Raw genomic sequence first — 23909 nt, forward strand, 5'->3', positions numbered from 1 at the left:
TATTTAATGAAACAATGTTCTGTATTAACGTCATATGTAAATTAGATAATAAGAAAATATGCAGAGTAAACTTTAAGAGAAATAGTGATTTATTGTATAAAAAAATTAAAAATTTTTTTGTAATTTCCTTAGGGATTTTCAAATGTTTGTCGATTAATTTGTTAACTAGTATAACTTACGGCACATAGTGCTATATGCAAATTGTCGGATCAGTCGACGAGGTGGCAAAAAAAGACTTTTGAAATTTGTAAGTTTTAGTTTTTTAAAATCTGCAGAGTTTATCTTGTTTATGTAATAAAATGTAGAAAAAGTTTTGTTTTTAACCTGTATAGTTAAAATTGTGATAAAAAAATTGATAATGAAAATGTTAAAAAAACCTAAGTGTAGTCCGATTTCTACTGTATGTGCAGTGTCCATGCTGAAATGAGGTATGGTTTACAAAGAATTTATGTGAGTTTTTTGGTTTTTATTTGTGTCCTGTTAAATATTTTTATATATATTTAGTTAGCTGAAGAGGGGCTGATGCCCGAAACGTTGATGTATGGAAAAAACGTTCTAACTAAATAAAAGATTCAACTAGCCCAGTGTTGAGAAAAACGTCACTTCATTGTGCCAGTACACAATTATGTTTTCATTTTAATATGTAAATTATTTGTGTCAAATTTTTAAATACGTATGTCGTTAGTTTTTGAAGGTTTTTGAATGTTGTAAATTTGAAATAAACTGTTAGAACTCAGTTTCTTTTTTTCTTTAATTTGTAATTTATACATTTTTAACCTGAGACAGACCTCTGAACAGGGTCGAAAACATTTGTTTTAATTAAAATATTGCTGGAAAAGTATATAAAGTGTAGAGTTATTGGTAAAAGAAATCAAATGAAATATTTCACTATTGAAATGACTTTGCTTTCAAAATTTCTTATACTTGTTGATCTTTCATGTATTTTATTGTTTCAAACTATAATAAACTTAAATTTGCTTGATATATTAAAAAATATATTGAGCAAATTTAAATATCATTACTTTTAATTAAAGATGAGTTATAGAATAATTTACTGAATTAATCCATTAAAATATAATGAAAATAACTTTACTTATCTTGGTCCTATTTCTTAAACTTTGTAAAGTGATTGGTTTGCATTGTTCAGGGTTTAGCCACTGATTAAACTGAACTGGGCTCATCCAAATTCACAATGCAATACCAGTCATCATGCCATTGGCACCATTGCACTCAGATACCAGAGATTGGAGATCATCTATTGTAGCTACTGATCTCCAACCAAATATTCCTGTTATTTGAGAGCAACATCTTTAGTAAGATGACAATTTTGTCCTTTTTTACCAGAACCCACTATTACATAATGATCAAATATTAAAAAAATTATCTACAATTAAATTTTATTGTAGATAATTTTTTATAAAAATACATTTATATAAAAATAATATATATAACAACCCAATTCAATTAGTATTGCAAAATGATCTGCTAGACTTCTAGCCAAATTACATGTATAATAATTATTAAGTTAGCCTTAATATAGCCTGATAAATAATCCAACAAATCCATTTGGTAATATATTAAAATACTTTACACATTTAAAAAAAACAGTAAAAATAATATAAATAATATTATACATAATTTGAAACCATTTCGAGACAATATTGATATTGTATTAATTAAAAAGAATGTGAAGTTTTTACACAGAACAATTTAAAAAATTGAATTCAAAGTCTACTCTTTCAAAAATAAATATTTTCAGTTAAATAAAAAAAAAACTGAATAATTATGTAATAATAAATTTAAAATTTTATGTAATAAAGATTATACGAAATTTAGAACTTTCTATGATACAGGGTGGTTCATTTTAATAAATCCACTGAAATAACTTGAAAAATATACATCCTATAAAAAATTTATTACTCCAAAATTGTTAAGATTTCTTTTGTGTTAATTTTTATTAACATGAAAAATGTATGAAAAAAATCTAAGGAGACCTCAAGCTGAGCTTGAGGATAAATTTTAAAAATCAACAAAACACACAAGCTTGCTGGCTTTAACACACAGTGGCACAACTTTTTGTATCAGTTAATTATTTGAAGAAAAAGAATGATTCCTCCAAATAATAATAGTTTCTAATAATTTTTCTTCCTTTTTCAATGAACTTCACAGATATCCACAGATACATGCATACATGGTGGTGTCATCTGTGAATATCTGTGGAGTTCAGGGACAGCCATGTAAAAGTTCAAATGCTCATAACTTCTGATAAGTGCATCTTTCAGAAAAAACATTTCAGATAAAAGTTTGTTTTTTATCTAGAATCATAATACATAATAAAAAATGAAGTTGACTCCATTTCTACCAATTGGTTTCATCATAAATGAAACCAATTGGTGCCATCTTATGGACTCCTTGAAATCTAACATATTTCATTCAATGAATTTTTTCGTACAATATTTATTTTTCAAGTTATTCAAGTAAAGTGTTAAAAATGAACTACTCCATATATATTATTATTAGATTTAGACTTAAATGATATATTAAGACATGGTTTTCTAGAGACTATTACCTATCTTAAACTGTAAATCAAAAGACCAATAACTCAAATCCTTAGTGTTTTAAAGAAATATCAAATTTTCATCAACTATAATTACATCAGAAACTAATTTATGTTCCAGACATTAATTCACACTGTTGGCATCTCTTTTATACAGAAGGATAAGTCATCCATGACAAACAAAGAAAATAATACAAAATGCAATAATAATGCAATGAAGAATTCTCTGTTCTTGCTTGTTACTAATTAGTCATTCACCATTCATACCAATAATAATGATTTGACTGCTAAAAATACTTCCTGCTAATTTTGTTATGTTATAGAAAAATTACAACATAATTAAGTATCTCTGAAATTTTAATAATATAATTTTTTTTTTAATGAAAAAAATCAAAGAACTATCTCTGGCAGAGTTATAGTGATTTTTTTATCAATAGAAGAATGCATCTTTAATTTTTGATATAATCCTTATTTTATGTTTTAATATTTTAATGACTTAATTTAAAATAACATTGCAAATTTGATTTTTCATTTTGATCTTTTTTGTTTGTTCTCAAGTATCTATTGAATATTTTCATACTTCAAGGAAAATCTGTGTTAAAACTATTTTTATAACAATCATCAGATATTCTATCAATATATAATTGTTTTACTAATGTCATGCATGAACTAACCTTTAATAAAATTATTTACAAACCTTTCTAAATATTATCTGATAGCTTTCACTTTTTATTGATCAGCTCATCACTAAGGTTAGTTATATATACATACATACATTTTTCTTATATATTTTTACTTGCACGATACATTTATTCATTTTAGTATCCAAACAGTACAATTATTCCTGAACCAATGTTTTAGGCTAAATATAACTTGGTTTGAACTGTATGAATTGATCAATGGACTATGAAAAACTAATTTTATCTGAAATTAAATTCAGATAAAATTAGTTATAGAGATTTACATTATTATTATTATTATTATTATTAAATGATGACTCGAGAAAAGATTTTTAAATCAATTATTAATTCTATAATATGCATTTATCATGCAAATATATAAAGCAAAATAATTCTACATATGAAAAATATATATAGAAATAATAAATTCAATTAGCTAACTATTGATAAATAAAAAAAAACAAAAACAAAAATTGTTCACTTATTACTTCTAAATACATTAAGTAAAAGTCTTTCTAAATATTTTATTACTTTAAAATAACACATCATTCCATCCTCAGAAACTAAGTGATATAATATGAAATTGAAAATAATTAAACATTTATTAAATAATATTTGTATGGTTAAGACTATTTATTTTTCTATGATATAAAGTTAGAAATTAACTGAAAAAGTTCTAAATTTTCATCGATTTTAATTTTAACTTGTAGTTCATAACTCAATGTATGCATATGGATTATGTTACAAACTACAAGTCGCCATAAAAATCAATGGAAATACTTGAAATAAATTTGTTTTTTTCTTTGTTTTGTTTTCTGAATTTTCATTTTAATAACAAAATATAGAATTTGTAGTATATAAAAAAACTAATTTTGAAGTAGACAAATACCAAAAACATTTTTTTAAAACTGCTCGATAAAAGTTTAAGCTTTAGATATTTCAGATTTTTATCTTCTGATTGAATTAACCATTAATCCGAGATCTTAAAACTTGGAATTTTTGCAGTTTATTTTAAAAATTGTGGAATTGGAAAAAACTATACGAGACATACACATTATTGGTTTACTTTTGCAAATTTGTTTCAAAAATAATTTTTTCAATAAATTTGCTCAAACTAAGCCGTAATAATATCACAGATGTAACAACAAATCTACATTTGCATTAAAATGAATATTTATAATTTTGCCTATAATTCTTTTTGGTTATCAATGGAATTTCAAAATCTGTAATTGACGGCAATGCAAATAAACGGGATACAAACCTTGGAATGGTGTCCCCTCAAGTTAAAATTTGCTCTCGACGGTACTTCAGTATTCTTTCTGCAGTCGCACGTGGTGAACGTGATACCGACGATACCTCTAGCATTTCCGGTACCCAACCATCCGTCCTGGTAATAATTATACGGACTCGCTCTCCATTCTTCGTCATCGGGAATCTCTTCGGGAATCTTTCCCATCCAAGTCAACGACAAGATGGTACAGTCGGTACGAGCCGTGAATGTTCTCTCAAAGTGCAAGTGCATACTTTAGAAAAGTGTCTAAAAAAGGGAGGAAAATATCCAACAGAGATTCATACAAAAAAAGGCATAATTTGATCAGTGGATGTTAAATTCTTGTTTCTTTTGGCTTAAGTTGGAATCAGTAAGTGTTCATGCTTAACTCTTAACAAATCGAATTTTAACAGTTCAATTAACAAATATAAACTCCGATTTAACCAAAACATTATTTAACAAAACGGAGATACAAACTTGAAAAAAAAATTAATTGAAAACTTCTAAACAGTGCCTAACACATTCCCAACATACATATATATTAAAGTATATATTATATATTTACAGCGTACTACTAGTACATACTAACGATATGTCTTTCCACTTGGACTATTATTTATATATTAGGATGTTAAATACCATCAAAAACATTACAATTTAACAATTTACAAACGAAACAATCTCCTTTTATAATATCCTACATTCTGGACTTCAACACAAATCACAACCTAACAGCAATCACCAACTACACATGCGCACTTATGATAAGCGCAACGCATTTCGGGATTAAAGTCAGGGTACGAGTATTTCCGATAACTGGATCAATATTTAGTTTATTTCTATCTACTCCTTAATAAAATATTAATTTGTTGTAACTTATTATTAAAATATTTACAAAAAAAATTTATTAAAAAATAATTCTCTTTCGTTATTTCTTAAATAAAAATATTTGTCTTTTTTTTTAATAATAAGAATTGATTTTTACGACATACAACAGAATATAGAATATAAATTATTTAATTAAAATTTTAACTTATTTTTTATTTCGTAAAAATTATAACTATTATTGTTATTATTATTGTTATTATTAACTTAAAAATTTGTAATATCGTCGATGACGTTATCTAACTAGCGACTAATTAACGAAATGCTTAATTCTTCTTATATTAGAGTTAACCAATAGAATTTTAGTTTAGTTCGGAATTTAATTTCAAATTTAAAAAGTTATTTTAAAATCTCGATTAGTCTACAGTTCGGTTTACGAACTTTGATCAAAGTTTTTTCGGATCAATTTTGCATTATCCAATAATCATAATAAATCAATAACATAAATTAACATGCTTTAAAGATTCGCCATAAATTTATTTTATTTAAAGGAAAGATTAAATATATATATACATATATTCATTGTATCCAATTAACTTAATAACTTTGTTATTAAGTTATTCGTAATTATTTTAATAAATATAAGTCAATTATATAATGTAACCACCCACAAGGAAACGAGAAGAATACGTGTCGGGATCGCGAGAGACATGAAAAACACCTGTTGAGAACTACTGTATATCATAGAACCCATGGTGAGGACTCTTAGTGGAGCCTTCACCTTGAAAAAAAAATTTCGCTGCTCTTAGTGGTCATTTAGTCAGTTTATTCAAATTAATTTGATAATAATTTTTTTAGAATCTAATTTAATAGTTTTAAACTTTAATAATTATTAAATTATACAAAAATTGTATTAAAAATCAATTTTGATACGATTTTTGAATATTTAATTGATAAAAATGTTTGAAAATGGATAAATATAATTTGTTTTCCGATTAATTTTAAAGTAACTTTTTAAAAAAAAATTATATTAAACTAATTCGTACGGCGTATTTTAAAACACTTTTAAATCTAAATTTACTGTTAAATAAAAGGTCAACTCTTGTAATTATTGATGGAAGAATGTAGATTTAAACTGTATTTACATTTAAAACAAAATTTCTCCATTCAGTTTGTTTAAATACCATTTCATGAAAATGCATAACTGAAGAATTAGATTATAATTTATACAGAAACATGTTAAGTGAGTTGATTTTACCACGGAGACTCATCATTATAAAATATTCAAACCTTAGATAATTATTTATTCATTGGTAGAAAAACTTAAGTTAATATGTACCGATCGTCAATATCTTTCATTAAATGTATTTTCATCAAATGAAGTAAATTCGTTACGCTTATTTATAGGTTAAATGTTTTATTAAATAATATCCTAATTATGTAAGTCTACAGAATATTATATAATTATGCACAAGTTGACAAAATGGTTATTAACGTCGAAGAATATCTAAACATCAGCTTGCAGCAATTATAAATAAGTTAGTACATGAAAGGTTTTTAAAATTACGTGATAAAACAAATTATATTTTAATAAATATAAGTCAATTATATAATGTAACCACCCACAAGGAAACGAGAAGAATACGTGTCGGGATCGCGAGAGACATGAAAAACACCTGTTGAGAACTACTGTATATCATAGAACCCATGGTGAGGACTCTTAGTGGAGCCTTCACCTTGAAAAAAAAATTTCGCTGCTCTTAGTGGTCATTTAGTCAGTTTATTCAAATTAATTTGATAATGATTTTTTTAGAATCTAATTTAATAGTTTTAAACTTTAATAATTATTAAATTATACAAAATTTGTATTAAAAATCAATTTTGATACGATTTTCGAATATTTAATTGATAAAAATGTTTGAAAATGGATAAATATAATTTGTTTTCCGATTAATTTTAAAGTAACTTTTAAAAAAAAAATTATATTAAACTAATTCGTACGGCGTATTTTAAAACACTTTTAAATCTAAATTTACTGTTAAATAAAAGGTCAACTCTTGTAATTATTGATGGAAGAATGTAGATTTAAACTGTATTTACATTTAAAACAAAATTTCTCCATTCAGTTTGTTTAAATACCATTTCATGAAAATGCATAACTGAAGAATTAAATTATAATTTATACAGAAACATGTTAAGTGAGTTGATTTTACCACGGAGACTCATCATTATAAAATATTCAAACCTTAGATAATTATTTATTCATTGGTAGAAAAACTTAAGTTAATATGTACCGATCGTCAATATCTTTCATTAAATGTATTTTCATCAAATGAAGTAAATTCGTTACGCTTATTTATAGGTTAAATGTTTTATTAAATAATATCCTAATTATGTAAGTCTACAGAATATTATATAATTATGCACAAGTTGACAAAATGGTTATTAACGTCGAAGAATATCTAAACATCAGCTTGCAGCAATTATAAATAAGTTAGTACATGAAAGGTTTTTAAAATTACGTGATAAAATAAATTTAGTTTAAACGAATTTATAAATATTACTTATGTTAAATATTAATATAAATTTTATTGTTTTGTTATAAAATTTATAGGAAAAAAAGAATCTAAAAATCTCTTTCAAACTTTTTAAAACTAATAAGATTGTATGCGTGACAACTTGATTATCTTTCAAATGCAAAACAGGAATGCTATTACCACATTTATACGGTATTTTTCAACAGATTTCGATTTAAAAAATCCCGTATATTAAAATTTTGTCTTTAAAAATGCTTGTTTTTTTAGAAAAAAATTTTTGATTAATAAATTAATACATTAAAAAACGAACTAAAGTTAGAATTTTATGATCAAGCATTTAATTCCGTAATTTGAAACTTTTCCTTAACCTTTTGCGATATTACAGAGAAGCAACATTGCCGGGAAGTTAAACTAACGAATTTAATCCGATCATGTAAGAATTTATGACTTTTTTGTAATATTAAGTATAATAATAAAATGTTAATTTATAATTTTATTTTATAAATTTGTATATGTTCTTATTTTTAAAATTTTTTTAGAATTTTTTCTTATATTCTGTATTAAAAATATACCTAAAAACTTCCACACAATACATTCTTATGCCTCTAACATTGAGTTTCTTTACCTTACAATATTTTTCAATTTTATATTTTCCTTAACAAACACACATTTTTAACAAAATTATTTGAGATTAAAGCATTCGGAATAGAATGCAATTTTCAAATCCGAATTTACTTAGATAAAAAGGAAGGAAGGAAAATTTAGAAAAATCAATAAATTCTGTATACTATGAGCTAATATAGGAATAGCTTTTACAATTTATTAACTACAGATTTTAATATGTTTTGGTAGAATGTCTTAAATATTTAAATTTAATGAATTTATTCTTATAGTGAATGAAAATAATTACCATTTAAGTGCATTAAGGAACATTTCACCGTTATCATTGCATTCATAGCTGTCGTGCTTTCAAAACTATCTTTAGCTATTAGTGAATTTCTACTAATTGAAATACAATCTGTGAAAGTAGCTCCACATAAAATTTACATATTTATTCAATTTTATAGTAAAATATGTTTCATTGATAATTATCAATTACCAGAGNTATAATAAACTTAAATTTGCTTGATATATTAAAAAATATATTGAGCAAATTTAAATATCATTACTTTTAATTAAAGATGAGTTATAGAATAATTTACTGAATTAATCCATTAAAATATAATGAAAATAACTTTACTTATCTTGGTCCTATTTCTTAAACTTTGTAAAGTGATTGGTTTGCATTGTTCAGGGTTTAGCCACTGATTAAACTGAACTGGGCTCATCCAAATTCACAATGCAATACCAGTCATCATGCCATTGGCACCATTGCACTCAGATACCAGAGATTGGAGATCATCTATTGTAGCTACTGATCTCCAACCAAATATTCCTGTTATTTGAGAGCAACATCTTTAGTAAGATGACAATTTTGTCCTTTTTTACCAGAACCCACTATTACATAATGATCAAATATTAAAAAAATTATCTACAATTAAATTTTATTGTAGATAATTTTTTATAAAAATACATTTATATAAAAATAATATATATAACAACCCAATTCAATTAGTATTGCAAAATGATCTGCTAGACTTCTAGCCAAATTACATGTATAATAATTATTAAGTTAGCCTTAATATAGCCTGATAAATAATCCAACAAATCCATTTGGTAATATATTAAAATACTTTACACATTTAAAAAAAACAGTAAAAATAATATAAATAATATTATACATAATTTGAAACCATTTCGAGACAATATTGATATTGTATTAATTAAAAAGAATGTGAAGTTTTTACACAGAACAATTTAAAAAATTGAATTCAAAGTCTACTCTTTCAAAAATAAATATTTTCAGTTAAATAAAAAAAAAACTGAATAATTATGTAATAATAAATTTAAAATTTTATGTAATAAAGATTATACGAAATTTAGAACTTTCTATGATACAGGGTGGTTCATTTTAATAAATCCACTGAAATAACTTGAAAAATATACATCCTATAAAAAATTTATTACTCCAAAATTGTTAAGATTTCTTTTGTGTTAATTTTTATTAACATGAAAAATGTATGAAAAAAATCTAAGGAGACCTCAAGCTGAGCTTGAGGATAAATTTTAAAAATCAACAAAACACACAAGCTTGCTGGCTTTAACACACAGTGGCACAACTTTTTGTATCAGTTAATTATTTGAAGAAAAAGAATGATTCCTCCAAATAATAATAGTTTCTAATAATTTTTCTTCCTTTTTCAATGAACTTCACAGATATCCACAGATACATGCATACATGGTGGTGTCATCTGTGAATATCTGTGGAGTTCAGGGACAGCCATGTAAAAGTTCAAATGCTCATAACTTCTGATAAGTGCATCTTTCAGAAAAAACATTTCAGATAAAAGTTTGTTTTTTATCTAGAATCATAATACATAATAAAAAATGAAGTTGACTCCATTTCTACCAATTGGTTTCATCATAAATGAAACCAATTGGTGCCATCTTATGGACTCCTTGAAATCTAACATATTTCATTCAATGAATTTTTTCGTACAATATTTATTTTTCAAGTTATTCAAGTAAAGTGTTAAAAATGAACTACTCCATATATATTATTATTAGATTTAGACTTAAATGATATATTAAGACATGGTTTTCTAGAGACTATTACCTATCTTAAACTGTAAATCAAAAGACCAATAACTCAAATCCTTAGTGTTTTAAAGAAATATCAAATTTTCATCAACTATAATTACATCAGAAACTAATTTATGTTCCAGACATTAATTCACACTGTTGGCATCTCTTTTATACAGAAGGATAAGTCATCCATGACAAACAAAGAAAATAATACAAAATGCAATAATAATGCAATGAAGAATTCTCTGTTCTTGCTTGTTACTAATTAGTCATTCACCATTCATACCAATAATAATGATTTGACTGCTAAAAATACTTCCTGCTAATTTTGTTATGTTATAGAAAAATTACAACATAATTAAGTATCTCTGAAATTTTAATAATATAATTTTTTTTTTAATGAAAAAAATCAAAGAACTATCTCTGGCAGAGTTATAGTGATTTTTTTATCAATAGAAGAATGCATCTTTAATTTTTGATATAATCCTTATTTTATGTTTTAATATTTTAATGACTTAATTTAAAATAACATTGCAAATTTGATTTTTCATTTTGATCTTTTTTGTTTGTTCTCAAGTATCTATTGAATATTTTCATACTTCAAGGAAAATCTGTGTTAAAACTATTTTTATAACAATCATCAGATATTCTATCAATATATAATTGTTTTACTAATGTCATGCATGAACTAACCTTTAATAAAATTATTTACAAACCTTTCTAAATATTATCTGATAGCTTTCACTTTTTATTGATCAGCTCATCACTAAGGTTAGTTATATATACATACATACATTTTTCTTATATATTTTTACTTGCACGATACATTTATTCATTTTAGTATCCAAACAGTACAATTATTCCTGAACCAATGTTTTAGGCTAAATATAACTTGGTTTGAACTGTATGAATTGATCAATGGACTATGAAAAACTAATTTTATCTGAAATTAAATTCAGATAAAATTAGTTATAGAGATTTACATTATTATTATTATTATTATTATTAAATGATGACTCGAGAAAAGATTTTTAAATCAATTATTAATTCTATAATATGCATTTATCATGCAAATATATAAAGCAAAATAATTCTACATATGAAAAATATATATAGAAATAATAAATTCAATTAGCTAACTATTGATAAATAAAAAAAAACAAAAACAAAAATTGTTCACTTATTACTTCTAAATACATTAAGTAAAAGTCTTTCTAAATATTTTATTACTTTAAAATAACACATCATTCCATCCTCAGAAACTAAGTGATATAATATGAAATTGAAAATAATTAAACATTTATTAAATAATATTTGTATGGTTAAGACTATTTATTTTTCTATGATATAAAGTTAGAAATTAACTGAAAAAGTTCTAAATTTTCATCGATTTTAATTTTAACTTGTAGTTCATAACTCAATGTATGCATATGGATTATGTTACAAACTACAAGTCGCCATAAAAATCAATGGAAATACTTGAAATAAATTTGTTTTTTTCTTTGTTTTGTTTTCTGAATTTTCATTTTAATAACAAAATATAGAATTTGTAGTATATAAAAAAACTAATTTTGAAGTAGACAAATACCAAAAACATTTTTTTAAAACTGCTCGATAAAAGTTTAAGCTTTAGATATTTCAGATTTTTATCTTCTGATTGAATTAACCATTAATCCGAGATCTTAAAACTTGGAATTTTTGCAGTTTATTTTAAAAATTGTGGAATTGGAAAAAACTATACGAGACATACACATTATTGGTTTACTTTTGCAAATTTGTTTCAAAAATAATTTTTTCAATAAATTTGCTCAAACTAAGCCGTAATAATATCACAGATGTAACAACAAATCTACATTTGCATTAAAATGAATATTTATAATTTTGCCTATAATTCTTTTTGGTTATCAATGGAATTTCAAAATCTGTAATTGACGGCAATGCAAATAAACGGGATACAAACCTTGGAATGGTGTCCCCTCAAGTTAAAATTTGCTCTCGACGGTACTTCAGTATTCTTTCTGCAGTCGCACGTGGTGAACGTGATACCGACGATACCTCTAGCATTTCCGGTACCCAACCATCCGTCCTGGTAATAATTATACGGACTCGCTCTCCATTCTTCGTCATCGGGAATCTCTTCGGGAATCTTTCCCATCCAAGTCAACGACAAGATGGTACAGTCGGTACGAGCCGTGAATGTTCTCTCAAAGTGCAAGTGCATACTTTAGAAAAGTGTCTAAAAAAGGGAGGAAAATATCCAACAGAGATTCATACAAAAAAAGGCATAATTTGATCAGTGGATGTTAAATTCTTGTTTCTTTTGGCTTAAGTTGGAATCAGTAAGTGTTCATGCTTAACTCTTAACAAATCGAATTTTAACAGTTCAATTAACAAATATAAACTCCGATTTAACCAAAACATTATTTAACAAAACGGAGATACAAACTTGAAAAAAAAATTAATTGAAAACTTCTAAACAGTGCCTAACACATTCCCAACATACATATATATTAAAGTATATATTATATATTTACAGCGTACTACTAGTACATACTAACGATATGTCTTTCCACTTGGACTATTATTTATATATTAGGATGTTAAATACCATCAAAAACATTACAATTTAACAATTTACAAACGAAACAATCTCCTTTTATAATATCCTACATTCTGGACTTCAACACAAATCACAACCTAACAGCAATCACCAACTACACATGCGCACTTATGATAAGCGCAACGCATTTCGGGATTAAAGTCAGGGTACGAGTATTTCCGATAACTGGATCAATATTTAGTTTATTTCTATCTACTCCTTAATAAAATATTAATTTGTTGTAACTTATTATTAAAATATTTACAAAAAAAATTTATTAAAAAATAATTCTCTTTCGTTATTTCTTAAATAAAAATATTTGTCTTTTTTTTTAATAATAAGAATTGATTTTTACNAATTCTGTATACTATGAGCTAATATAGGAATAGCTTTTACAATTTATTAACTACAGATTTTAATATGTTTTGGTAGAATGTCTTAAATATTTAAATTTAATGAATTTATTCTTATAGTGAATGAAAATAATTACCATTTAAGTGCATTAAGGAACATTTCACCGTTATCATTGCATTCATAGCTGTCGTGCTTTCAAAACTATCTTTAGCTATTAGTGAATTTCTACTAATTGAAATACAATCTGTGAAAGTAGCTCCACATAAAATTTACATATTTATTCAATTTTATAGTAAAATATGTTTCATTGATAATTATCAATTACCAGAGAAGAGGAAAAAAAATCATGTGTCTTCTTATGATAAGAATGCTTGGAATTTTATTATTCACATAAATATTCATTCTGAATAAATCTACACAATAATTTTAACTGTAAATAATTTATTCGATTATCATAATATAGGAAACATCAAATTTTATAGGAGTAACAATATTTGGTCATGGTTAAAACAACAATAATACTTTACATATATATAATATAGCAATGGTAATATATATAAAAAATTAAAATCTTTCATAAAATAAAAATCAATAAAGCATTTGTGTAAATATTTGTATATTTATTTTCTTTTATAAATATTGATATGAGGAGTTTTTAAGTAGGAAGATGGAATTTGTGATAAATAATTAAGTTATATATAAATTAAAAATAAACATAATTCAATTGGTGGGATTCACAGCAATTTTTAAGCATTTCTTGAGTAAAAGTGGAGTCTGAAAAGGGAAAAATATTATATGTTAATAAAATAAAAGCCAAATATTTTAATAATTTGATTAAACATATAACAAACTTTTTATAGATCTCTAGGAATATCTCTTTCGTGTTGATTTAAAAAGTCGTAAATACTGTAATCATCATACTCGGGAGAGGCATCGTCATTTACGGTGAGAGGACGTCTTCGATATAGAGATGGAGCTATTTTTGCGCCATTTTGTTTCATCCACATAATATCTTTCATTGGTAATAAAATATTGTTAAGATTGTACTCTAATGGAGGTTCTTTCTTTGAAGAGGCGAATAAGTGTTTGGGATATTTATTTAATGTAAGAAAATCGTCTAAAGAATCTGCTTCTGCATATGGCTGTTCATTTTCTTCCATCACGTAATAACGAAGCGGAATAGAATCATCCTCATTTAGGCTGCCTTCCTAAATAATAAATAATTAAATAAATGATTATTTTCATAAGATATTTGAAAACACGAACAAAAAATATTTAAGGTTTTTTTTTAAATGTATTATATTTAGTTTATACGAAACAAATTAAATTGTTGTTTATTTTGCTCTTTAAAACGGCAAATGTGGATCAACATGCAATTAACACATTAAATAAGCTTATACGTACGAATAATTTTCATTATTATCTTGCCTATTGATACGACAAACTGCAAAATCTTAAATAATCCTTTACAAATTGAAGTAAAAACAATGAGAAAATTTTATGAAACAGGAGCCGCTAAATTAACGCTTAAATCCACAAATAAACAAAATTTCTCAATTAAATACTTTTAAATCCAAAAATCTATACCTTTATATATTAAATTGATTTTATTGATCAGTTTACTAATGACTACTGAAACTAGTTAACACATTAAATTGACTTTATTCTGTTTTCTAAAAGAATTTCGAAATAAAAATCGAACAATGTAAGCGTTAAATCATTCTTCGACATACGGAAAATTTAATTAAAAAACTCACGTCATCAGTTTGAAAATAACGTGGATTATCATCAGATTCTAAGTTTCTTAACCAATTGAGAATATCTGATTGTCTTTTGATTCTTAAGCGTTGATGTTGTCTTTCATTCAACAGGTCCTCGATTTTGTTTCTGATTTCCACCGGGACAGACCTGCGTTTTTTTCTGAATATCGTTTCATCATTTTCATAAACAGGATAATAATCGATAAGAGAGTTCGCCGCTGAAATAAAACACTTGCTTGTTTTTTTTTATTTTAAAAAAAGCTACTTTTATCACAGGAAAAAAAACCAATAGATTATCTTACGAATGGGAAAGTTTCTTCTTCCTAACTCCTCTGCGTTTTCTTCTTCTTTATCCATTTGCTTATCTGTATTCTGACTCGATTTATCTCCTAAAATTTAAGTTTAGAAACTATCAAAACGTGGAAATTTAATTTAATTTTACGAATGAAACATCTGTTTACCGTCAGATGCAGATGAGTTATCTTCAGTCATTTCTGGAAAAGAAAGGCTGTCATCTACCATCCCTGCGGGCTTATTTTGTTGATTGCCGAACATAATATCTTCTTGAGAACCTTTTTCTACATAAAAATAAAGTTATAATAAATTTTATTCATAAGATAAAGATATTAAAACTTAAAGTTTGAAAATTAACAGCGTCGTTACGTAATTAAATGTTATGACGTCGCTATTGTTTGTTTCTAACCAATTAGAATATTTTTAAAAAAACGATTTCAAATTACCTTTATCGAGGGAATTGTCTGTATTTTCGTTATTTTTTAGCGGTATTGCGATAATCAACGATTCGCACCATAAAAAACAAATTAATAAAGTCCAATTTTTAAACATCGTGATGTATTAAAATGGAGTAAAATATTCCTAAGAGAAGAAATAAAAATAATCGATGTCGTTTCGACATTAGTAATAAAAACAAATAGTTTTATTACATAAACAAATGCAACATATGGTTAGAGTATGGAAGAAAGCGGTGAATAGTAATACACAATTTGTATTACATAGATATAATCAAAGTAAAATTCATATTATATATGTATATTAATTAAATACTTACCAATATTATATATAACAACTATTCGGTTTATATTTCTGAGCAACCTTTTAAATGCCAAAACCTCGCTTGTACTCGCATCCAGATTGGTGCGCAAACGCCAGGTAGGTTGTCATGGCAACATATATATATATATATATATATATATGTTTTTTTTTTAATTAAAATATAAGAAAAAAAATTGTGGGAGGAGCAAGTGAAAGTTTTATCCGTCTGCTACATTCACGACTTTTTTTTTATATTATTTTTTATTTTTGAAAACGAAAGGGGGAAAATGGTATGTAAATATTTAAAGTAATTTTGCTGAATTTACCTTTGGGATAGATGAAGAATGTAAGAGATATAGCAGCTATAAAGCAGCGATGTGGAACTTCCTCTTTTCTGTTTATTATTCAATAGAGTTAGGTCATTATACGCCATATGTCATCGCGCGTATACTATATATATATAAATTCTCTTTGAAAAGGAAGTTTAAACGAAATTTAAGGACAACACACATTCGCTAATCCGTCCCTCGATAATCCGACATACCCCGCGATCGTCTACGCACCTCTTCCATTTCCACAAATATGTTAGTTATGTGGCAAGTCTTGTATTATTCGGGTTCCGTTTCTGTATAGAGTATTGCATTTTAGCGTGCCGAAGACGATTATTTGGCCGCCGCCTCCAAAAAGAATCGGTACGGAAGGGCGACAGGTGACGTCATTTGCCGGCTTTAGGCCTACACGCTCTCAATAATCCGGCTCCCCTCTGTATAAGGGATGGCCGAATTAACAAGAATCCAATATATTTGTTAATAGATAACGACGTTTTAATTAATCTGCATTTTATAACGATTTTTATATAAAGTTCTTTATTTATATATTACCAATTTAAGTTAATCGCAATAATTATTCATTACGCATCTTTCTTTCGACGATTTTTTTATTTTGTGTTGGATTTTCCGAAATTGAATAAATATAAAGAAAATATATATTGGAAAAAATTGAAATGCTTGCCATCACTAACCGATACAGTATATCATCGGCTCAAGTTGTCAAAACATTTTAGTATGATTCTATCCATCTGACTGAGAATAATATTTATGAAAATATTCCGATCGATCCTATATTTGTGTAGAATAGCAACGGTTCTGCAGACATTTTTTTTCCCTTTGCTTACACAGAAAAATCTATGCTCTAAATTATTTGTAATCTCAACGCAAATTTTTAAAATTCTGTTTTCAGTTTAAATAATCTGGGCTATAGAAAAATAAACTATAAAACTAAATATATTAATAAATGCATAACTAATATTTAGTTTAAAAAAATAAAAAAAATAAACTAATTATTACTTAAGCCCTAATGAAAAAAAAAAAAACCTATTCCTCCTAGTATCTAACATACATAATAGAAAAATAAACAAGCATCTTCAAACAAATCTGATTAAAGCTTCCAAAAAAACTCAGCCAAACAGAACTGCCTGAACAGAATAAAAGCTGCTAACCAGGAACTAAGAACATAACTTTTTCAGGGTAAACAAAATGAACAAGAAATTCAACTTAACCCCTCAATAACAGAAAGAAATTATACATAAAGTGCAACCCCAAATCCAGAAACAGAATCAATGTATATAAAATATAACAGGGAGGGCAAACCTTGTCACAATAGGAGCCATATATTGCTTATCAGAAACATGCCAGTGTGGCATACTCTATTAAACTTTATATATGTAATACTGTTTTGTTTATAAATAGAAAGTAAGCTATATGGGAGCACTGTAGGGATCTAGAAGAGCCACTTGCAGCACAACAGTTGCAGTTTGGCCACCAGCTTCGTGACAGCTTCGATGATTTATTTTAACTTTAATCAATTATATTTGAAAAATATTAATTGAATGACATTTTTTTCTTTTCAATTCTTATAGAAATTATTACTTACCATTTATATTTTATTATCCAAAATAGAACACTAATATTTTTTATTCTCTTTCATAATTTTATATCATTGATTTAAAATCATATTTTTATGAATAATTAATTAGATATTAAAAGCTTTCATAATTTTGAAAATTTAATTTTTATTAATTTTATCTATAAATAAAATGCTAGGATATTTATGAATAAAACATGATATACACATTTATATGGCAACTTTAAGAGGAAGAAAAAATTAAATTAAATTAAATTAATTGAATTTAATCTAAATTTGAATATAGTTTAAATAATTCATATTACCTAAGGATTCATGAATTGTGTAAAAAGTAAATAATAGAAAATTAATAAATTGCATTCTTATATTATGAATTATTTATTTACTTATAGATACATCTCAAAGCCTTATGTCTTTAACCAAACAACCACTGTAGCAAACTGGACTAATTTTAGTGCTATTATTAATAATTAATTATTATTTACTTAATTTGTAGATTTTGAATTTAATATTAAAAAAACTTGAAATGAAACTCATTGAGTTTAAAACTTTTTTATTTCATACATGAAAAATAATTACATTAATGTTTCTTTAATTATGTCCCTTTCTTGTTTAAAAAACTGTACTAATAATTGATTGAGATTTTCATCACTTCGAGACATTTGTCTTTCCATTGCAGATTTAAGATCTTCTTTGGCACCTTTATTTACTCCTCTTGTAACAGCCCTTTGCCTAATTAAATTCAATTAATTAAATCATTTCAAACTTATTTTATTTTAAACTTATGTATATATCTGATTATAAACAAATGACTTACTTTCCTACTTGTAATGTTGAACTTGGAAGTAAATCTAAATCAACATTTCCACCATTATCAGTAGTGAGATGCATAAATTCTTCTAAAATATCTGGGACTAGTATTAGATAAGAAATACTTAACATTTTTGTTTAAAATAAGACTATATTTTAAAAATTATTATCTATAATTTTATCGATTAATTTTATATAAACTAATTTTAAATCTTGTATCCTTCATTTGTGTCTTCCAGTTGATATTGAAAATTTAGAAAAGAAAAATGAAGAATAAATCATTCTTTGTATGTAAATAAATTAATAAAAGGATACTAATAATATAACTAAAAAATAAACCATAGCAGAAGCTTCCATGCTTTTTAACAACATCTAATATTTGGAGAAATAACTGTTCTTCCCTTGGCCAATCATGCTGAACAAGAACAAGTAAATGTCCAATTGCTAAATCATTTTTAATGGTTGAATGAAAAGCATTTTCCTAATCAAAGAATCACATTAGTATTTTCATTTAATTAGTAGATTTTATAAGGTTAAAAAACTGTATAAATAATAATATACTTACTTTGAAACATGTAATTAATAGTTTTACACAATGATGCAAGATTTCATCAGGTTTATAAGAAATAAAATGTAAATGTCTACCTAAAATATTTTAATATTGAACATGTCACAATATTTTAATATCATTTTTATCAATATAAATATATTTAGTTATGCAAATAATACCTGATTTCCTTGGATGAATTTGTTGGTCATGAACTAAAGCACATTGAGATGATAAAGATGACATATTTAAAAATGTTGAAATTACATCCAGCATGTGCTCACATGCAGTCTAAATTTAATCATATACATATTTTTATTTTTATATATTTTACATATATATAGTGCTATTTTATTTAATTAAAAAGACACTTACTGCAAAATTTCCTAAACAGTAAAAACAACTTGCTAATTGAATTTTGTTTTTATTCTGTAAATAAATAATTAATTTTAATATAAAACTTTTTATAAAAGAAATTTAATCAAACATAATTAACTTACAATAACATGTTGCTTTGCAAGTGGCCTATGATGATGCATCAATGTTTCAATTGCTTCCTTATATGAACCCTAATATTAACAATTAAAGATAATCAATAATTGAAAATTAACTTATAAAATTATTTAACTGAAATTTAAATTTTACTTGATATATTAATGTGTTGATAAGAAAGTCTTGAAACCAAGGCCAATCATCCATATGTATATGTTGTCTTAAACGATTTATTTCTTTAAAAAAATTTATTTAATTTTCAGATTAAAATTTTTTAATATTTTTATTGTGCAATTGAAAATTATAAAATATTACAAACCTTTTTTTAAATGATTGTTGCTATGCAATATATCCCAGCATTTGAAAGCTGTTGTAAAATACTGTGTTAATGAGCTTGCTATTTCAACTGGTGCACTTTTACTCATAGTAAGATAAGGTACAATTTCTGTATCTCTGTTCTAAACATATATATTTTATATTTATATAAGTTTTAATTAAAACTTTTTAAGATTATACAATGTATTTTATGAATTGCATGTGTAAACTATATAGCTTAAAATAATTTTTTAGAAATATTTATATCTTTAAATTAACATTATTTTCATTTATTAATATTTTTGAAACTGTTTAGCAAATATATATATATATGAAAATATTAAAAATAAATGTTTAAATTAAATAAACAAGTATGTTTAATGATATATGTAAAAATTGTTTTTAAATCTTTATAATTAAACTTCAGGTTAACTACAGGATGTCTATAAAGTCCATGTGCACTTTTAAATATTAATAATTTTAGAACTATACACAATAAAATTAATCTGTAAAAAAATTTATAAGCCTGATGTGTCTAGTTTTTTCTCATTATTTCAAAAATTGATTATTGTTCTTCTTACCCATTATTATTTATTATTTATTTAAAACTTCAAAATGACTGTTTTCTTTTCAGAATTGTTATTGACCTATGGACCCTTCTTTGGACAGAAGTGACAGATTTCAGCTCAGCCAACCAAAGAACACAGTTTACTTTCTCTTCTAGAGATATTATGGGTCAATAACAGTTCTGAAAAGANTAGAATTAATCTGTAAAAAACATTTATAAGCCTGATGTGTCTAGTTTTTTCTCATTATTTCAAAAATTGATTATTGTTCTTCTTACCCATTATTATTTATTATTTATTTAAAACTTCAAAATGACTGTTTTCTTTTCAGAATTGTTATTGACCTATGGACCCTTCTTTGGACAGAAGTGACAGATTTCAGCTCAGCCAACCAAAGAACACAGTTTACTTTCTCTTCTAGAGATATTATGGGTCAATAACAGTTCTGAAAAGAAAACAACCATTTTGAAGTTTCAGGAATAAATAAATAAATAATAATGGGTAAGAAAAATAATAATCAATTTTTGAAATACATTTTTGAATTAATGTTTTGAAATAATGTTTTCTACTGATTAATTTTATCATGTATAGTCCAAAATTATTAATATTTAAAAGTGCACATGAACTTTATAGACACCCTCTATATAAAATTTGCTGTTATAAAAATACATTGAAAGAAAAATTTTATTATTGAAAAAGAAATTTCAAAAATCAATGTCAAAATCAAGTCCTTTTGATTAAAAATGGCAGCAGAATTTTAACAATTATTTATTTCAAGATTACTTTTTTTATGTATATAAAGTTAGACTATTGGCCATGCATAGGGCAATCATTAACAGTAAAGGAGTAAATGAAATTAATGCAAATGATTCTCCTTTCTTGTTCTTGTTAAAATCATTATGTAGTAGTGCAAGTTTTTCCATTTATGTTCAAAAAGAAAAGAAAATGAATTGATGTCAGTATTTATCACCATCAAAAAATATACCAATATTTTTAGGATTGTTACATAAATATTACTTTACAAAAAATAATCTAATAATAATTTGATTAAACAAACTTATCACCTAATTTTGTTCCTCTGCCACTTTATTCTACCTAGGTACAAGGGTAGTCGCAGAAGTACCTGACCTAACAAAGACACAAAAAATTTGGGAAAACATATCTTTATTTTTCAACATACTCTTTTTTTAGCTTGATACACTTTTCCCAGCAATGTTCAATAGCTTCGATACCCTGTTTATAGTGAGAACTGTCGAGCTTCTCAAAATAGCCATCAACCGCAGACTCCACCTCTTCATTGTTGGCAAATCTTTTACCACCAAGCTATTTTTTCAAGTTCGGAAAGAGAAAATAATCTGAGGGGGCTAAATCTGGCAAATAGGGTGCATGAGGAAGCAATTCAAACCTTAACTCACTGATTTTGTCCATTGCAATAACGGATGTGTGAACTGGTGCGCTGTCTTGATGAAACAACACTTTCTTTTTTTGCCAATTGCGCCTTTTTTTTCTTGATTTTATCACTCAAGTGCTGCAATAAGTTCACATAATACTTGCTGTTGATTGTTTTTCCTTTTTGAAGATAATCAATGAAAATTATCCCATGCGCATCCAAAAAACTGACGCCGTGACCTTGCCAGCAGATGGAACTGTCTTCGCCTTTTTTGGAGCTGATTCTCCCCTTTCAGTCCATTGTTTCAACTGTTCTTTCATCTCAAGTGTAAAGTGATGTACCTATGTTTCATCCATGGTTATGAATCGATGCAAAAACTCGGCTTTGTTGCTGCAAAACATTGCCAAACATTCGATTGAAACATCCTCATGACACTGTTTTTGTTCCATTGTGAGCAAACATGGCACCCATCTTGCGCACAGCTTTCTCATGTCCAAATTTTCAGTCAAAATGCAATGTACAGCAGTTTTTGAAATGCCTACCATGTCTGTTAGCTCTCGCATTTTGAGTCGATGGTCATCCAATACCATTTTCTGGATTTTTTTCAATATTTCTGGCGTGGTCATCTCACTTTGTCAACCACTGCAATGTTCGTCTTTGCAGCTCGTATGGCCTTGTTTAAACAATGCCACCCCCAATATTTTATTGTTGTAAACGAGGGAGTAGACTACCCAGAGTAGAATCTAGCTCACCTTTAATATTGGTTGGACTGAAACCTTTCAAATGAAAGTATTATATCACATAACAATGACCAATTTTTTCCATGTTTATAAATTCACTGAGATTGTTCACTATTGATGGCTGTCAAACAAATACTAAACAATGTAGCATCTTCAAACTTTATAAGGTTGATATTTTCGACCACAGTAATTTTTTCAAACTACCGCCATCTATATGTCAGGTCAGTACTTTTGGGACAATCCTTGTATTAAAATATCTAAATTACAATGGTTAAGTTGTTTATCCCTTCTTGCTTAAATATCTTAAAGAATTATATACATAAATTCAAAAATGAAATAAGAATGAATTACTGCACATGCATAGTATAAAGTGAAAACTGCTAGCTGTGATAAAAATCAAATAGTGTCAGATATCTGTGAGTGCAATATTTTTTATTATATGAGTGACATCTCTCATTCTTCACAAGCTTTGCAAAAGTAGTAACACCATCAACTTCACACTTGCTGCTGTTTTTGCATCTTCATGGTTATAGCCTTAAAAAAATGATACTATGCTTAATTTTCTAAAACATTCTTGCAAAAAAACTTAAAGTGGCACACCAGATATTCAAAGCAGTTTTTTTAAAACAAAATTATAATACAATTTAACCCGATTATAATGTCATCGGATGTAACAAAACCCTCATATAACGTCAAATTTTTATTGGTCTCATGATTTTACTATACTAGATAATGTTAAAAAACCACTTGTAACAACATAAAACCCTGTTTTAATGTCATATTTGAAGCAATCCCAAATTTACAAA

At 25.9% G+C, this 23909-nt stretch overlaps 3 protein-coding genes across 4 annotated transcripts in view; all 3 read right to left on the reverse strand.

The window, feature by feature from the left end:
- LOC111620366 (tubby-related protein 4-like) overlaps window positions 1–5251 on the reverse strand; it is a 57031-nt gene extending 51780 nt beyond the window's left edge. The window contains exon 1 of the mRNA XM_023362292.1: window positions 4499–5251. Within this exon, the coding sequence (XP_023218060.1) occupies window positions 4499–4759 (261 nt within the window). The 5' untranslated portion in view covers window positions 4760–5251. The remainder of the gene's footprint in view (window positions 1–4498) is intronic.
- An 8701-nt stretch (window positions 5252–13952) lies between these two features.
- On the reverse strand, window positions 13953–16433 carry LOC111620344. The gene is made up of 7 exons (XM_023362259.1): window positions 16337–16433; window positions 16008–16143; window positions 15729–15845; window positions 15570–15656; window positions 15265–15485; window positions 14359–14715; window positions 13953–14281 (listed from the first exon to the last, which is right to left on the reverse strand). Exons 2-6 carry the CDS (start codon window positions 16111–16113, stop codon window positions 14362–14364), a joined length of 885 nt encoding a protein of 294 aa, XP_023218027.1. The 5' UTR covers window positions 16114–16143; window positions 16337–16433; the 3' UTR covers window positions 13953–14281; window positions 14359–14361.
- A 2359-nt stretch (window positions 16434–18792) lies between these two features.
- Window positions 18793–23909, reverse strand: part of LOC111620367 (integrator complex subunit 10-like) — a 32248-nt gene continuing 27131 nt past the window's right edge. For both annotated transcript variants that reach the window (XM_023362294.1, XM_023362293.1), the window contains exons 12-20: window positions 20412–20550; window positions 20246–20328; window positions 20101–20169; window positions 19976–20029; window positions 19783–19891; window positions 19619–19698; window positions 19369–19534; window positions 19061–19157; window positions 18793–18975 (exon numbers count right to left, since the gene is read on the reverse strand). In XM_023362294.1, coding sequence (XP_023218062.1) covers window positions 18819–18975; window positions 19061–19157; window positions 19369–19534; window positions 19619–19698; window positions 19783–19891; window positions 19976–20029; window positions 20101–20169; window positions 20246–20328; window positions 20412–20550 — 954 coding nt within the window. In that variant the 3' untranslated portion in view covers window positions 18793–18818. The remainder of the gene's footprint in view (window positions 18976–19060; window positions 19158–19368; window positions 19535–19618; window positions 19699–19782; window positions 19892–19975; window positions 20030–20100; window positions 20170–20245; window positions 20329–20411; window positions 20551–23909) is intronic.

This window comes from Centruroides sculpturatus, unplaced genomic scaffold (assembly GCF_000671375.1).
Source record: "Centruroides sculpturatus isolate CEXI.00-Female unplaced genomic scaffold, Cexi_2.0 scaffold32, whole genome shotgun sequence".
NCBI lineage: Eukaryota > Metazoa > Arthropoda > Arachnida > Scorpiones > Buthidae > Centruroides > Centruroides sculpturatus.

What these genes read in the sequence shown, in the direction of transcription:
- LOC111620344 (XM_023362259.1), bottom strand. Translation starts at nt 16,113, where the DNA reads ATGTTTAAAAATTGGACTTTATTAATTTGTTTTTTATGGTGCGAATCG. An exon ending in AGACAATTCCCTCGATAAAG is followed by an intron (nt 15,846 to 16,007) that starts GTAATTTGAAAT and finishes ATTTTTATGTAG; the next exon opens with AAAAAGGTTCTCAAGAAGAT. An exon ending in GTTATTTTCAAACTGATGAC is followed by an intron (nt 14,716 to 15,264) that starts GTGAGTTTTTTA and finishes TTTATTATTTAG; the next exon opens with GAAGGCAGCCTAAATGAGGA.